Here is a 15,635-nt window from a genome sequence, read left to right as displayed (position 1 = left end):
ATGAAAAACCCCCAGATGCAGGGGACAGCATTAGAGTTTAGCACTGTGTCCTGCCTTGTGGGATTGACCGGAGGAGATAGACTACTTCATGGATCGGCAGGATTATCGATATGGGAAAATCACTGTTAGGGCTCTAGGAACGAGGGGAGAGGCACGTAGAAGACCTTTTGATGTGCTTGCTTGGGGTGGGTCCCTGCCCGCAGCCACGCCCTTCTGGCGCCAGTATTCAGCGATCTAAATACGCACAAGACGTATTCCACCTCCAACCCCTCCTCAGAAACAGACCGCGCCCCCCACCAGCAGCCCCACCTAAGGACTGGTTCCAGCCTCAGCCTTGTCTTTGGGGCTCATTCTGTCCCCAGCCCCCGCACCTAGCCCACCCGGAACCCATCTGTACCCACGCCAGAGAAAACTAGAATTTCTCCACCTGAAGGGATCGAACGTGGCCTTCGACGCCATCGCGGAAACCCCGCCTCTTCCGACCCCGCTCGAGCCGGAAGCGGAAGTGTTGAACTTCATTCGTCGCAGTCTCTTCCGCTGCGGGCCGGGTGTTTCTTGAGCCGTTTCCGGTTGGTTGTTGTTCGGCTCAATCCGGCGTCCGGTAGGCCGGCGCGTAGGAGAGGGAAGCAAGTGGAAGGCGGAATTAGAACGAGTTTGTCCCGGGCCGCCCTGGGGTCTGCTTAGAGAGGCCTACGCCGCTCACTTCCGCCGCGGCCTCGGGGCCTCCCGGAACGGCCAGGTCCAGAGGCCGCCCCGGCGAAATATCCTAAGGGCGCTTCCGCGGGGTCGTTTAGGTTTCATCCTGTGCACCCCTCTTCAAAAGCCTCCAGAGCAGCCTTCGTGATTTTTCTTCGAGAGGTAAAGAATTTCCGCCTTTAGGGTCCGTTGACTCCAACCCCGTGTCCTCGAGTTTCGTTTGAGAATTTGGTGTTATCTTTGCGCGTTCTTTATTTTTGGCGCATTACGTTCAGGTAGAAATGTACTTTCATGGATGTCTATGGGGTGCGTTTTTTTGTATAGAAATATAAGTTTATATAGGCCACAACTCTTTCTACAAAAGAGAAACAAGGATGCTCCCTTATCTCTTCATCTGAACTTCCTAAACCTGTACCTCCCCACAAAACTTCAAAACATGGTATTCCAAGAAAAACGGATGGAGCCTCTTTTGCCCTATATCTAGGATAGTTGAACTTCTGATTAACAGGATGTTTGGTCTAAGTACTGTTTCCCCACATTTTTCGTTTGAAAAGTCGTAAACCTAAATAAAATGTGAAGCTTCGGTACAATTAATGTCCGTTGAAGTAGAGTCACCCATTTTGGGCATTTTGCATGTTTGCTCTCTTTCTCTAGATGAATACGTTTTTTGGTGAGCTATTCGAGGGAGTAAGCTGAAAATAAATTGCAGCCATGTATTAATACTTGACCTTTAAATACTTGGTAATGCATCTCCTAAAGATAAGGACATTGTGCTAATTAAACCACAGTACTATTATTTACCCCAAGAAAATTTAAAGTAATAATGTCACCTATCTACTCTGAAAACTAAAATCCTCCACATTGTTCTGAAATACACTTCTGAGTGTCTTTGGATCTGAGATGCAATCAGGGTTTATATACGGCAATTTTTTTTTGTGTCTTTTAGTCTCCTTTAACCTAGAGCGTTGGCTGTTATTTCTCCATTATATTGATTTTTTGAAAAGTAACACGTTTTAAAAAGTCACACGCTTTGAAGTTTTTTAAAGTTGAGATATAATTAACATATATTAGTTGCAAGTGTACAACATAATGATTCAATGTTTCTATATCTATTCCGAATTAAGTCTAGTTAACATCCATCGCCACCCATAGTTACAGATTTGTGTGTCTGTGTGATGAGAACTTTGAAGATCTGCTCTCTAAGCAACTTTCAAATATACAGTACAATATCATTACCCATAGTCACCATATTGTATATTGCATGTACTCAGGGCTTATTTATTTTATAACTAGAAGTTAGTACCTTTTGACCACCTTTACCCATTTATCCCATCCCACTCTCCCCTCCTCTGGCAACCATAGATCTGTCTATCCATGCATTCTAGTTTGTTTTTTTAAGGTTCTACATATAAGTGAGGTCATATGATTATATGGTATTTGTCTTTCTCTGACTTCATTTAGCATAGCGACCTCAAGGTCCATCCATGTTGTTGCAAACAGCAAGATTTCCTTCTTTTTTTATCCCATTGTGTGTGTGTGTTGGGTATGTATATGTGTGTGTGTGCATGCAAACACACTATGTTTTCTTTCTTTATTTATAGATTGACACTTAGGTTGCTTCCATGTCTTGGCTATTGTAAATAACATTGCAGTGAACATGGAGATACATGTATCTTTTGAGTTAGTGTCTTTGTTTTCTTCACATAAATACCCAGAAGTGATATTGCTGTGTCATATCATAGTTCTATTTTTAATTTTTTGAGGAACCTCCATACTGTTTTCCCTAGTGGCAGCCCCAATTTACATTCCCACCAGCAGTGCACAAGGGTTCCCTTTTCTCCACATCCTCACGAACACTTGTTATTTGTTGTCTTTTTGATAATAACCATTCTGAGAGATGTGCTATCTCATTGCATTGATTGCATTTCCCTTAATAGTAATGTTGAGCACCTTTTCACATACCTTTTGGCCATCTATATCTCTTCTTTGAAAAAAACATCTATTCAGATCCTCTGCCCATTTTTAAATTGCATTATTTGTCTTTTCCTGTTGAGTTGTATGAGTTCATATATTTTGGATATTAACCCCTTAGTAGATACATGATTTGCAAAATTTTTCTCCCATTCTGTAGATTGTCTTTTCATTTTGTTGATGGTTTCCTTTGCCGTGCAGGAAGTTTTTTACTTTCACATAGTTCCACTTGTTTATTTTTGCATTTGGTGCCTTTGTTTTTGCTTTTGCTATTTTTGCCTTTGTTGTCAAATACAGAAAATCATCTCCAAGACCAATGCCAAGGGGCTTACTGCTTATGTTCTGTTCGAGGAGTTTTATGGTTTTAGGTCTTACATTCAAGTTTTTAATCCATTTTGAGTTAATTTTTGTGTATGGTGTAAGAGAGTAGTCCAGTTTCATTCCTTTGCATGTGGCTGTCCAGTTTTCCCAACATTACATGTTGAAGAGACCGTCCCTTTTCCATCATATATTCTTGGCTTTTTTGTCATAAATTAATTGTAGTTGTGTGGTTTTGAATTTCTGGACTCTGTATTCTGTTCCATTGATCTCTGTGTCTGTTTCTGTTCCAGTACCATACTATTTTGATAACTATAGCATTATAATACAGTTTAAATTGGGCAGCATGATGCCTTAGCTTTGTTCTTTTTTCTCAAGATCACTTTGGTTATTCAGAGCCTTTTGTGGTTCCATACACATTTTAGGATTGTGTGTTCTATTTCTGTGAAAAACGCCATTGGAATTTTGGTAAGAATTGCATTGAATCTTTATATTGCTTTGGTACAGGGGACATTTTAACAATGATTCTTCCAATCCATGAGCCACAGAATATCTTTCCTTTTATTTCTGTCTTCTCCATTTCTTTCATCTCATACCTTTCAGTGTACAGGTCTTTCACGTCCTTGGTTAAATTTATTCCTAGGTGTTTTACTCTTTCTGATGCAATTGTAAATGGGATTGTTTTCTTAATTTCTCTTTCTAGTAGTTTGTTATTAGTGTATAGAAACCCAATTGATATTTTTATAAATTCTTGCTTCCTTTATTAGCATAATTTCTTGTTTTTTCAATTTAATTTAGTTTTTATTTTATATTGGAGTCTAGTTGACTTACAATGTTCTGTTAGTTTCAGGTGTACAGCAAAGTGAATCAGTTATACATATACATATATCCCCTCTTCTTTTAGATTCTTTTCTCATATAGGTTATTACATATTGAGTAGAGTTCCCTGTGCTCTACAGTAGGTCCTTGTTGATTATCTACTTTATATGTAGTACTGTGTATTTGTTAATCCCAAACTCCTAATTTATCCCCCTGCCACGCAGTTGATTTCTGTATATTGATTTTGCATACTACAACTTTACTGAATTCACTTATTAGTTTTAACAGTTTTTTGGTGGAGCCTTTTGGGTTTTCTATATATAATATCATGTCGTCTGCAAAGAGTGACACTTTTACTTCTTCCTTTCTAATTTAGATGCCTTTTCTTTCTTTTTCTTGCCTAATTGCTTTGGCTGGACTTCCAATGCTATGTTGAATAAAAGTGGTGAGAATGGGTATCCCTGTCTTTTTCCTGACTTTAGAGAAGCTTTCAGGTTTACACTGTTGAATATGATGTTAGCTGTGGACTTGTGATATATGTCCTTATTATGGAGGAGCATTCCCTCCATACCTGCTTTGTTGAGTTTTTAATCATGAATGGATATTAAATTTTGTCAAATGCTTTTTTCTGCCTCTGTTGAGATTATGATATGATTTTTGTCCCTTTTTTTAAACTTTTTAATTTTTTTTTTTTTGGTTGTACCGGGTCTTTGTTGTGGCAGACAGGCTCCTTAGTTGCAGCACATGTGCTCCTTAGTTGCTGCACGTGTGCTTCTTAGTTGCGGCTCACTGGCTCCTTAGTTGTGGCATGTGTGCTCCTTAGTTGCGGCCGGTGGGCTCCTTAGTTGTGGCATGTGAACTCTTAGTTGTGGCATGCATGTGGGATCTAGTTCCCCGACCAGGGATCGAACCCATGTCCCCTGCATTGGAAGGTGGATTCTTAACCACTGTGCCACCAGGGAAGTCCCCAATTTTTGTCCTTCATTCTGTTAATGTGTATCATATTGATTGATTTGCAGATATGGAACCATCCTGCATCTCTGGATATATCCCACTTCATCGTGGTGTATGATCCTCTTAATGTATTATTGATTTGGGTTTGCTAATATTTTGAGGATTTTTGAATCTGTGTTCTTCAGGGATAGTGGCCTGTAATTTTCTTTTCTTGTAATGTTCTTGTCTGGTTATAGTATAAGGATAACACTGGTCTTATAAAGTGAGTTTGGAAGTACTCCCTCCTTCCTGTTTTTTTGGGAAGATTTTGAGAAGGATTGATATTCATTCTCTTTAAATGTTTGGTGCAATTCACCAGTGAAGCCTTATGATCCTGGACTTCGGTTTATTGGGAGGTTTTTTACTACTGATTGATCTCCTTACATGTAATCAGTCTGTTCAGATTTTCTGTCTCTTCATGATTCACTCTTGGTAGGTTGTATGTTTCTAGGAATTTATCCATTTCTTAGGTTGTCCAGTTTTTTGGTGTACAGTTGTTCACAGCAGTCTCTCATGATCCTTTGTATTTCTGTGGTATCAGTTGTAGTATCTTTTTCATATTTAATTTTGAGCCCTCTTTTTTTTTCTTGGTGAGTTAGCTAAAGGTTTGTCTTATTTTGTTTATCTTTTCAAACTTCTCAGTTTTATTGATGTTTTCTATTTTATTTTTATTCTCTATTTCTTTGAGTTCCATTCTGATCTTTATTATTTCATTCCTTCTACTACCTTTGGGCTTTGTTTGTCCTTCCTTTTCTAGTTTCTTGACGTGTAAAGTTAGCTTGTTTATTTGAGCATATTGATATTTCTGATTTTATTTTCATGGTGTGTTTAAATGTTTATTCTGTTTCTTGTATTTCTATCAACTGGTAATTGGATCCAGAACAACAGCTAGCACACACTGTCTGAAAAGGGACAGGGGACCTTCCCGGTGGTCCAGTGGTTAAGACTCTGCACTTCCAATGCAGGGGGCGCAGGTTTGATCCCTGGTAGGGGAACTAAGATCCCACATGCTGCAGGGCGTGGCCAAAAAACAAAAAAAGAAAAGAAAAGGGACAGATAGGAAGTACTTTATGCTTTCCAGGCCACAAGGTCTCGAATTAGTCCATTCTACTTTTGTCGTGGGGAAGTAGCCATAGATCTCAGTAAACAAGTGTATATGGCTGTTTCTCCATAAAACTTTATTCACAAAAAAAGGCCTGTGAGTCATAGTTTGTCACTTACTTTTTGGTCTGCAGGCTTCAAAAGATCATTTACAAAATATATCATAGATGATGTTGTATATCTTGTTGTATTTGATCAGGAAAACCTAGATTTATATCATTCTTCTGTTAGTGATGCTACATTTGATTACTTAAGGTAATGATCACCAGAGACCTGTATTTTAAAGGTAAACTACTTTTCTTCTTGAATAAGAAAGCAATATGTGGGGTAATATTTTGACACTCAGAATATCTTGTTTTCTAACAACCTTTATCAATTATTCTGGCATCTGTGGTTTAGCACTACTAACAGATCCTCTGTGTATGTTGTTTCACGTTTGTAGAGGTGCATCTTCAGGACTAGATTTTAAAGTTGGGTTTCTAGGTCAAAGGGCCAAAACACGGTTAATTTTTCTGGGTATCTAAATCCCTTCCATAAATCTTGTGCCATTTGGTAGTTTCCAAATCAACATTAAAATAGGATTAAAATTATTCTGGAGAAACATAAGGAACACATTTTAGTTTTGACTTCAAGGCACTTGTTTTCAAAAATGATATCCAGGGAATTCCCTGGTGGTCCAACAGTTAGGACTCCGTGCTTCCACTGCTGGGGGCCTGGGTTCAATCCCTGGTCAAGGAAACCAAGATCCCACAAGCTGCGAGATGAGGGGAAAAAAAAGTCGATATCCAGTCCACTTCCTTCCTAAGAGTACTCAAATACGTTTTCAGAAGTACAGTGTTTTGATTCGTACTGTGCACATGCATTTTATATGATTCCTATTTCATTTTGTGTTGTAATTTTTTGTTTGTTTTACTTCAATTTGTGCACATCTATGCTGTAGCATTTGTGTGGGGATTGGCAATTCTGACAGTCCCCCTAATGAGCTAGGCTGTCTTTGAGAAATGGGGAAACAGTCGAGATCGAAATAAGGATAGTATTGCTTCTATGGGGTTTACAGTTTATTTAGGAAGACGTTTTAAGTGATTGTTGGCAAGTTTGTTATCTGGACATAATAATGGCTTAATATGAGGGGAGAAGATAGATATATTGGGAGGTGTTGATATTTAAGTTGAGAATGAACGCATGGATATGACTTAGCTAATCAGGTTGTTGAGCTAAGGTGAGGAGGTGTAGAATGAATGAGAACATTTCAGATGAAGGGAACTTCATGAACAAAATTCCAGAGAAGTTGCGAATTCAGTGTATTTCCTAAGGTGAGGAAAGAGGGTTGTCTGAAGCAGAGCAGAACCAGAGAGTGTTGGGAGGTATATTGGAGAGTGGGGGATAGGGCCAAGGGAATTACTTACTCTGAATTATATTCTAAGGCCATGGGAAACTTAGGAAATATTTTAATCAAAGGAGTAATTTGAATCTACTTACAACTCCTAGTTTGAGAATGGTCTTCAGAAAGTGTGAGAGTGAATGCATGGAGTCAACCTAGAAGCTTATGATAAATAAGCTTTAAAACACGATGGTGGTAAATTACAATTGGATTATTATTATGGAAAAGGAAATAAATGATTTGAGAGTTTTATAGAAGGTAAAATTGAGAATTTTAATTACTTGATGAAGTTATTCCTTCATCTGTTGATTTACTAGAGGATATATTATAGTCAGTGCTTGAATGATTAAGACATAGTGAAGAAAGCTGAATTCCTCCCATTTGTTCACAGACTTGCAGATATAGTTTCCTAAAGACTAAATGGTAATGTTAACCTTTAACACCTTATGTATAAAATTAAAATGGGGAGGAGATAGAAATGAATTGTTAGTTTATATAAATAAACATATGCATTATATAAATGCATACATATAATAAGCAAAGAGAAAACGTGCAAAACTACTACCATTCTTGTTTCTCTAATTGGTCTTGAGGTTGTGGTTGACATCCATGGGTTACTTCTTCAACAATCAGTTTCACATTTCCCTTGCCCTCAATGAGATCCTCACCTGGTCTGGCTTATGTACCTGGTGGAGTGACCCAAATGTTCATTCCCAGGCACACAACAGTAGTGTTAGCTGGGTCATCCATGGAGAAGGGAAGTCCATATTGTTGAGCCCACAGATAGGCTTTATCCCCTTTAGCATGGCCATTTGGTTCATGGGCCCATTGAGGAAACACTGTTTTGTCTGGGAAAAGTAATTGACATCTATGGACTGCATCATTTTGTCCACCTGATTATTAATAGTCTTATTTGTAGTGGATTGCTCTTGGTGGACATTCATATAGGGCACAAATAACTTTACAGTTTATGTGCATTCAGAGACATCCTTTCATATACCTTTTCCCAGACTACTTTTCTTGTCAGCAACCTTCCAATCTTGTTCCATTCACATCTTTGACTCTCCAGTCAAATGATTGACAACTGTTTGTGAAGCGATGTGTATCCATACATATGGCTGTTTTTCACTCCAGACCTAGCGACAGCCAAATATACTGCTTGAATTTCTGCCACTGGGAAGATTTTTAATTACTGCTGCCTTTCAGGGTCAACCCTTCAGTAAGGATATAGAGCTTCAGCTCTAAACTTCCAGGTGTAACTAGCTTACTATGCAGACCCATCTATAAACCAGGTTTTGTCTCAGCCAGCTGGGTGTAAGGAATACCACAGGAAGCCATAGACATGGACTGAGGAAGAGGAGGTAGTGCAACTGTACTTAGGTGTTGAAAGAGCCTTGGCAGCCTATCATACAATTTACTTGCACTCACTGGAACTGCCTGAGCTTAATCCCTTAGGAGCTCCTAGGAGTTTACATGTTCACCAAACTCTTTTGATACACATCTGCAGAGTTGGGCTTACTTTGTATGTAAGCTGTTTTCTCCTACCTTATGTTGCATACTGTCCTGTCCCCTTGGATTTTGCACTAGTTGTGTGTCCAGAGGCAACGGCAGGTAATTGTGGGTCTCGAGAATGAGCATGCCTTCCAAGGCATCTGCTCTAAGTGAGATTATCACACATTTGTCAAGCAGAGGAAAGCTAGTATCTTCAGAAACCTAAGAGCAAGCTACTTCCCTGATAAGGGAGGCTCAGAGTGTCTTGGGGGTTCAGTATTGTGAGTGTCATCAGGGTCCCCGTAGATGTCCCCATTTCAAGTTTCCTGTCTCATTCTTCCCTGATCAGTGCCTCATTTTCACATGAAAAAGCATGTGAGACTGACTTTAAGTATGGTTGAATACTTGAACTCTGCATTTGATTTTTAGCAATATCTTCCCCATGTGACCACATGAAATGAGTTTTTAACCTGTCATGGAATCTCTCTGGTTTCAGACTTTGACTTGAGATAGTAGATCTGAGCTTGTCGGTGTCTGGGCAACTACACTCAAAAGAATCCATCTCTCACCATAACCATTATAATCACCATTATTGTTGTACCGTTAAGTGTAGCATTCACCTGGTCTCCCAAGGCAAGAACTGTACCATAATCATCATAGGTGATTGCTTGACAGTTGTAATTCTGTGAATGTCTTTCCCATTGGCAAGGCTTTTAGCTCTATGCTTGAGTCCAAAGGTTTGACCAAACATATCCCAAAATGTCATCTTTACTACTTTGTCTCCAGGGATCACCTATCTTCACTATTGTGTATAAGTTTGCATGAAATGAAGAGACAGAAATCATACTTTGATTTCAACAGGAGAAGTATAGTATAAAATTGTAAAGAGAATTCTGTCATATATCCTAGAGTTCATGGAGAGTACCTAAGGAAGGCCAAACTTACAGTGGGGCCCTCTCCCCAAGATTGATTTCAGACCTTGTTAGAGAAGGTACCATTGAATGTGAGGAAATTTGCTAGGTTGCCAGGGCCAGAACTAGTTAACAGTCACTGGGCAAGGATGAAGCTCCCCTCTGGTATGCAGGCAAGCCATGACCGGTATGTAGATGTGGAGAGGGAATTGGGGTGCCACTGCCAGTGCAGGACCTAGAGCACTAAGTGTCCATATAAGGAGGCTGTGGGAAACAAGTGACAGGTGTGCAGATAAGCCGATGCTGATGTGAGTGCTTGAAAGAAGATGGTGTTCCTCCCACCCTTACATTCTTAGAGTAATCAAATACATTTATGAAAACAGATATATGTTGTATTATGAACAGTTATTTAGGTATAATCTAGGTGTACTTGAAGAGTGATGTGAAGGAGCTCCACTCTGTCAGTCACCAGTCAGGGGGTGCCTCTGGTGTGCCAGACACCGTACCACTCTTTCCAAAACAGATACAGTGCTACCAATGATATGCCAAAAAAAGAAACTCTCCCCCAAAAAGCTGATCCTTATGTCAGACAACGTTGTCAAGAAGCATTACTACAGATACAGAGGTCATGATAAACAAATCTGTTTCTCCAAAAATATAAAAAATCAAATGTGTATCCACTCAATAATATTGTTGCAAATATATAAAGCATTACTTAAAAGAAGTGGAAGAAGAAATAAACAATTGCAAAATTCTAGTGGGAGATTTTAATGTATTTTGCCCATAGTTTCACTAAACAGTACACGAAAAATCAGGACCCACATTTGAAAATGCTGTATTAATTGCCTAATATACATATATAGCATAATGTATCTAGTAACAGTGAAATCAGAAAGTGCTTGTCTGAGCGCAAGAAGTAAGGAATGGATGGAAAGGGACAAGAAGGTTTTCCAGGGAAATAAATGTGTTCTGTTTCTTGTTTAGGCTGGTGATTATACAAGTACATGCAATTATCAAAATTCATCCACTAAATACTTAAGAACTGTGTATTTCATTAGACATTAATTATATCCAACTACAAAATAACAGAAAAATAAAACATTTTAGCAGGTACTGCCTCACTAAACTTACTCAGCCTCAGGACTCCTGGTTTGAGACCCCTAGTAGTAAGTACAGTTATAAGGGAGTTTAGACACATGATTTTTTTTGACCTCATGTATGTATGGGTTTTAGTCTTCTCTACTGAAGAGTAAGGACTGTGGGGACAGTGAGGATGAATATGGTTCATAGGTAATGAACTGTGGAACTTTCATTGTCATCATTCATATACCATTTTGTAGACCAGCATTTGGCCTGGTGGTCTGTGTTTGATATATTAAACGTTACTGATATTTAACAAAAAGAAGTTAACTTTTAAATACAGAATGTTAAAAGACAAGAAGCATGAAGAAAGTCTGTGGAAGAAGTAAATAAACATAAAAGCAGATTTTTCAGTTCCATAAAAAAGGAACTGAAAAATAATATGAAAAGGTGATTATCTGAAAAGATTCACAAAATAGACAAATGTTGGGCTAAGTATGACAGGGCCTTGCTCCTTGTCCAAGGCAAGGAGAGAGTACAGACCTGTTTGATTTGAGTGTTTCCAAATGGAGACCCATGGAGGCTTCCCAGTACTTTCATGTATTCTGAATTCTTTTGTAAAAAGTTTGATAAATTTTTTTCTAATCTTTTTGGACCAAGTGTGGAAGACCTAATGATTTCCCCTTTCTTTCTTTATCTGGCCCAGGAACTAACAATATATGTGGGGTGTGTGGGTGTGTGTGTGTGCGTGCGTGTGTAGGATATCCTTTTTTTTTTTTTACCTGCGTGATTGTTTTCCCATGTTACTAATGAATTGATATATCAATTATTAGTTTATTGTCTATCTTCCCTAATAAGAATGGTGGATATTTAATGCCTAGAATATTTTCTGTATATGTTACTGCTCTCAACTGATTGCCTAGCACAAGGTCATTGAAAGAAAGGAATAATCCAGTGATAAGAACTAAAGGAGGCCTAGGGCTTCAAACTTCTCCAACATCCATGAAGAGAAGCTCAAGGATGTTGACCGAATAGAATGTTTTATTTTTTCCCTTCATAAGCCCAGCAGCAGCCTACACCAGTGCTTTTCCAATATAAGTATAATGTATAGATCACATATATAATGAAAATGTTTTCAGTACCCACAATAAACAAAAATGAAGATTATTTATATGAATATATTTTATTTTATCCCATATATATTAAAATATTACTTAAACACTTAGTCAATTTAAAATTTGAGATATTTTACATTTTTTTCATTTGAAGGGTTTTAAATTTACTGGACACTAAATTTTTATCATATATACTTAATTTCTGCTTAGAGCATACATAATTTACAGTTGAAAGAGTAGATTTCAGTATTCAAGTTGTTCCAAACATATAGGTAAGCTGTAAGCTCCTAATGAGATATCTGGTACATAATGTCCTCAATGAATAATAATTGATGTTACTGATATTCTTGTTGTAGAGCATACTCTTTTAGTAACTATGTTATCTACATAGAAAGAGCTAATTTATGATGTTGTGTGTGAGATAACTAATATTTGTTGATTAATGATTGATATGAAGCAGGACTCCAGATAACCCGATTTCCAGGGGCATGGAGATGTCCCTGTCCACTTGTATTCATAAGCTATCTGACATGATCTTGACATCAGAGAAAGGAATTTTAAGGCAAATTTCACCATCATTGCAACATGACAGCTATATGTCCCATGAGAAGTCCTTGTTAATGTCCTTTTTCAGAGACTCTACTTTAGGATCTGCCAGTCTTTTGGTCTAGGCCTGAGCAGTCATGCATCTGGTTCATCTAGGAATTGCTGAAGGGAGCCAGATAATGCTGTTCTCTAACTCGGCTTTCTGGTGTACGCATTTAGGTAGAGTTGCTGCATAAACTTATTCATGTATTTTATTGCCTTGACAAATGAAGAGTCACATTACTCAGGTCTTAAGGTTCCTTCCCTGTAAAATGAACCCATTACTCTTTTCCTGATGGGCAACATGGCTCACCATCCCCTTTTCTGGCTCCAGGTGAGACAGGACTACTCTGGCATTTCACAACAGTGGTGTGTATATATGTGAGATTTCTTGAGTGTGCAAGGATAATTGGGAATTTTGAGCTAGAGTTGAATGACTTCCAGTAAGTGACTGTGGGAATTATGATCATCTCTGGGTACTCATGCCTTCTTTCTTTTCTCCTAGGTGTTCTAAGGACCCTTTTGCCTTCCTGAGGAAAAGATAGAGGCAGAAAGGATAATGGCTGAGTGTTTGAGAAGTTGTTCTGAGGTAAGAAGCAAGTCTATCCTTCTAAAAAATGAGCTACTGTGTCCACCAGATGGACACATTCTGTTTTGGTAGACCTGTGTCCAGAGCTTCTTAAAGAAATAAAGCCACTGCAGGACTCAGTCCCTGATGAATTCCCTCCCTAAGTGGAAGCTCATACTGGTGACACATTACCCTGAATAATCTCAGTATTTCAGTAATGACCTCCTAATCTTGCCTCTCGTGATGGTGACTGCATATTTTTTGTTTTGCTTGGTGCTCTTACACAGTAAGGAAGATGACTGTGCATTTCTCAAAGAATGTATTCATTCATCAGCGTTTACAAGTGCTTCCAGTTGGCTTAGGACTATGCTACAGGAGAGAAACAAAACACTTGAGATAAGTTCATGTATTACATGTTCCATTAGAGCTGTAGCTGAAGGATATCAATCATGAGTGAGTGTAGATAGAAGAGAACCTAGGACCATTGTGTCCTGGGGGAGATGATGAGAGACCTTGAATCATAGGTCACCCGTCTCCAGTCCCTACCATTGGTGGAGGGCTTACTTTGCTGAAGCTAGTATGTGTGTGATGGTTTAGGACTCAGTGACCTTTGCTGATGTAGCTGTGGACTTCACCCAGGAAGAATGGACTTTACTGGACCCCATTCAGAGAAAGGTATACAGAGATGTGATGCTGGAGAACTACAAGAACCTGACCACAGCAGGTAAGGGCTGCCAGCATTCCTGTAGTGTCTTAGGGAACAGATATATGTGATGCACTTACTGTGTTGCAGCATGGGTGATGTTACATATGAATATAATGGAAACTAACAGACACTGGTCTTCACATGAATGAGTTTTAATTCGGTTGTCATCTGAAAGTGTGCTTCTAGGACTAGCATTATCACCATCGCTGTTAGAAATGTGCATTCTCAGACTCCACCTTTCACCTACTGAATGAAACTGCGGCATTGGGACCCAGTCATCTGTGTTGTGACAGACACTGGACTTGGTTCTCATGGACACCAGAGTTTGACACTCATTGGTATATTGGTTTCTCCATGTGAATGAACATCTTTTTTTGCACTTACTTTGTTTCCCGTATCAAAAAAGTCTTAAGCTTTGTAATTGTTTATATCAATCTGAATGTGAGCTTCAGGGGCCAGAGAGAAACAGTCTTTGTGGAGAACAGAAGGAGGTGAATTTCCTGTTTTATCTCTTCTGAAATAGTTTTACCACAGTTTTAGACGTATAGGAGCTGATTCACTGGACAGTTTCTTCTGTTTTTCTGGAGCTTCTTTCATTAATCTTTCCTCATAAACAGGGTATCAGTCATTGAAACCCACTCTGATCTCTTGGTCAGAACAAGAAGATGATTTGAGGACAGTGGAAAGAAGAGGAGTCCTCCAAGGTGAGTGATTCCTGATCAATGAAAATTTCAGTGTCTTTGGAATAATAATGAGGAAACTTGTAAAGATGTGCTTTCTCACAGAAGGCTGAGGCCACTGGTCTCTGATGTTTCAGGATATATTCAAGTTGTCATACTTACGTACTTCACATTTACTCACAGTTTCTTATGAGCTCACAAAATGGCTTGTTCTTTTTTTAAATATTTTATTGAAGTACAGTTGATTTACAATGTTATGTTAGTTTCAGGTGTATAGCAAACTGATTCAGTTTTATATATATATATTTTTTTCAGATTCTTTTTTCATATAGGTTATTACAGAATACTTAGTAGAGTTCCCTGTGCTATACATTAGTTCGTTGTTATCTATCTTATATATAGTAATGTGTGTATGTTAATCCCAAGCTCCTTATTTATCCCACCCTCCCACATTTCCCCTTTGGTAACCATAAGTTTGTTTTTGATATCTTTAAGTCTGTTTCTGTTTTGTAAATGAGTTCATTTATATCGTTTTTTTAAATCAGATTCCACATATGAGTGTTATCATATGATATTTGTCTTTCTCTGTCTGACTTACTTCACTTAATATGATAATCTCTGCGTTCATCCATGTAACTGCAAATGACATTATTTCATTCTTTTTTACAGCTGAGTAATATGCTATTGTACATATGTACCACATCTTTATCCAAAATGGCTTGTTCTGTTTCTCTTTTTTTTTTTTTTTTTTTTTGTGGTACGTGAGCCTCTCACTGCTGTGGCCTCTACCATTGCGGAACACAGGTTCCGGACGCGTAGGCTCAGCGGCCATGGCTCACGGGCCCAGCCGCTCCGCGGCATGTGGGATCTTCCCGGACCGGGGCACGAACCCATGTCCCCTGCATCGGCAGGCGGACTCTCAACCACTGCGCCACCAGGGAAGCCCCTGTTTCTTTTTTTTAACTTTATCATTTTGATGTAGGCTATTTTTCCAAACATTCGTCTTTTCCTTCACTGATAATATTCAGATTTTTTCCCCCATCATATTTAATTTTCATAGAATTCTTTTTAATCAGGTACTGAATTTTGACTCTGCATTCCTATCATTGTTAAATATTTGGCATAGCCAAATTCCTCAAATCTAGTATGTATGTATTGATATTTTTAGCATCTTTAATTTGGAAGCCAATACAAATGAGTATTATTATTTTTAACTCCTT

The 15,635-nt window shown here is 38.6% G+C and overlaps 1 protein-coding gene across 5 annotated transcripts in view; it reads left to right on the top strand.

The window, feature by feature from the left end:
• LOC132486668 (zinc finger protein 14-like) overlaps positions 1–15,635 on the top strand; it is a 33,595-nt gene that overhangs the window by 3,211 nt on the left and 14,749 nt on the right. For 3 of the 5 annotated variants that reach the window (XM_060094208.1, XM_060094204.1, XM_060094207.1), the window contains exons 1-4: positions 561–858; positions 12,967–13,050; positions 13,627–13,753; positions 14,353–14,439. In XM_060094208.1, the coding sequence (XP_059950191.1) occupies positions 13,021–13,050; positions 13,627–13,753; positions 14,353–14,439 (244 nt within the window). In that variant the 5' untranslated portion in view covers positions 561–858; positions 12,967–13,020. Of the gene's footprint in view, positions 1–560; positions 859–12,966; positions 13,051–13,626; positions 13,754–14,352; positions 14,440–15,635 lie in introns of those variants that run through there. The other 2 variants (XM_060094206.1, XM_060094205.1) reach the window with 2 other exon arrangements.

Source organism: Mesoplodon densirostris, chromosome 3 (genome assembly GCF_025265405.1).
Source record: "Mesoplodon densirostris isolate mMesDen1 chromosome 3, mMesDen1 primary haplotype, whole genome shotgun sequence".
Lineage (NCBI taxonomy): Eukaryota > Metazoa > Chordata > Mammalia > Artiodactyla > Ziphiidae > Mesoplodon > Mesoplodon densirostris.
This window is presented reverse-complemented; position numbering and strand designations above follow the sequence as displayed.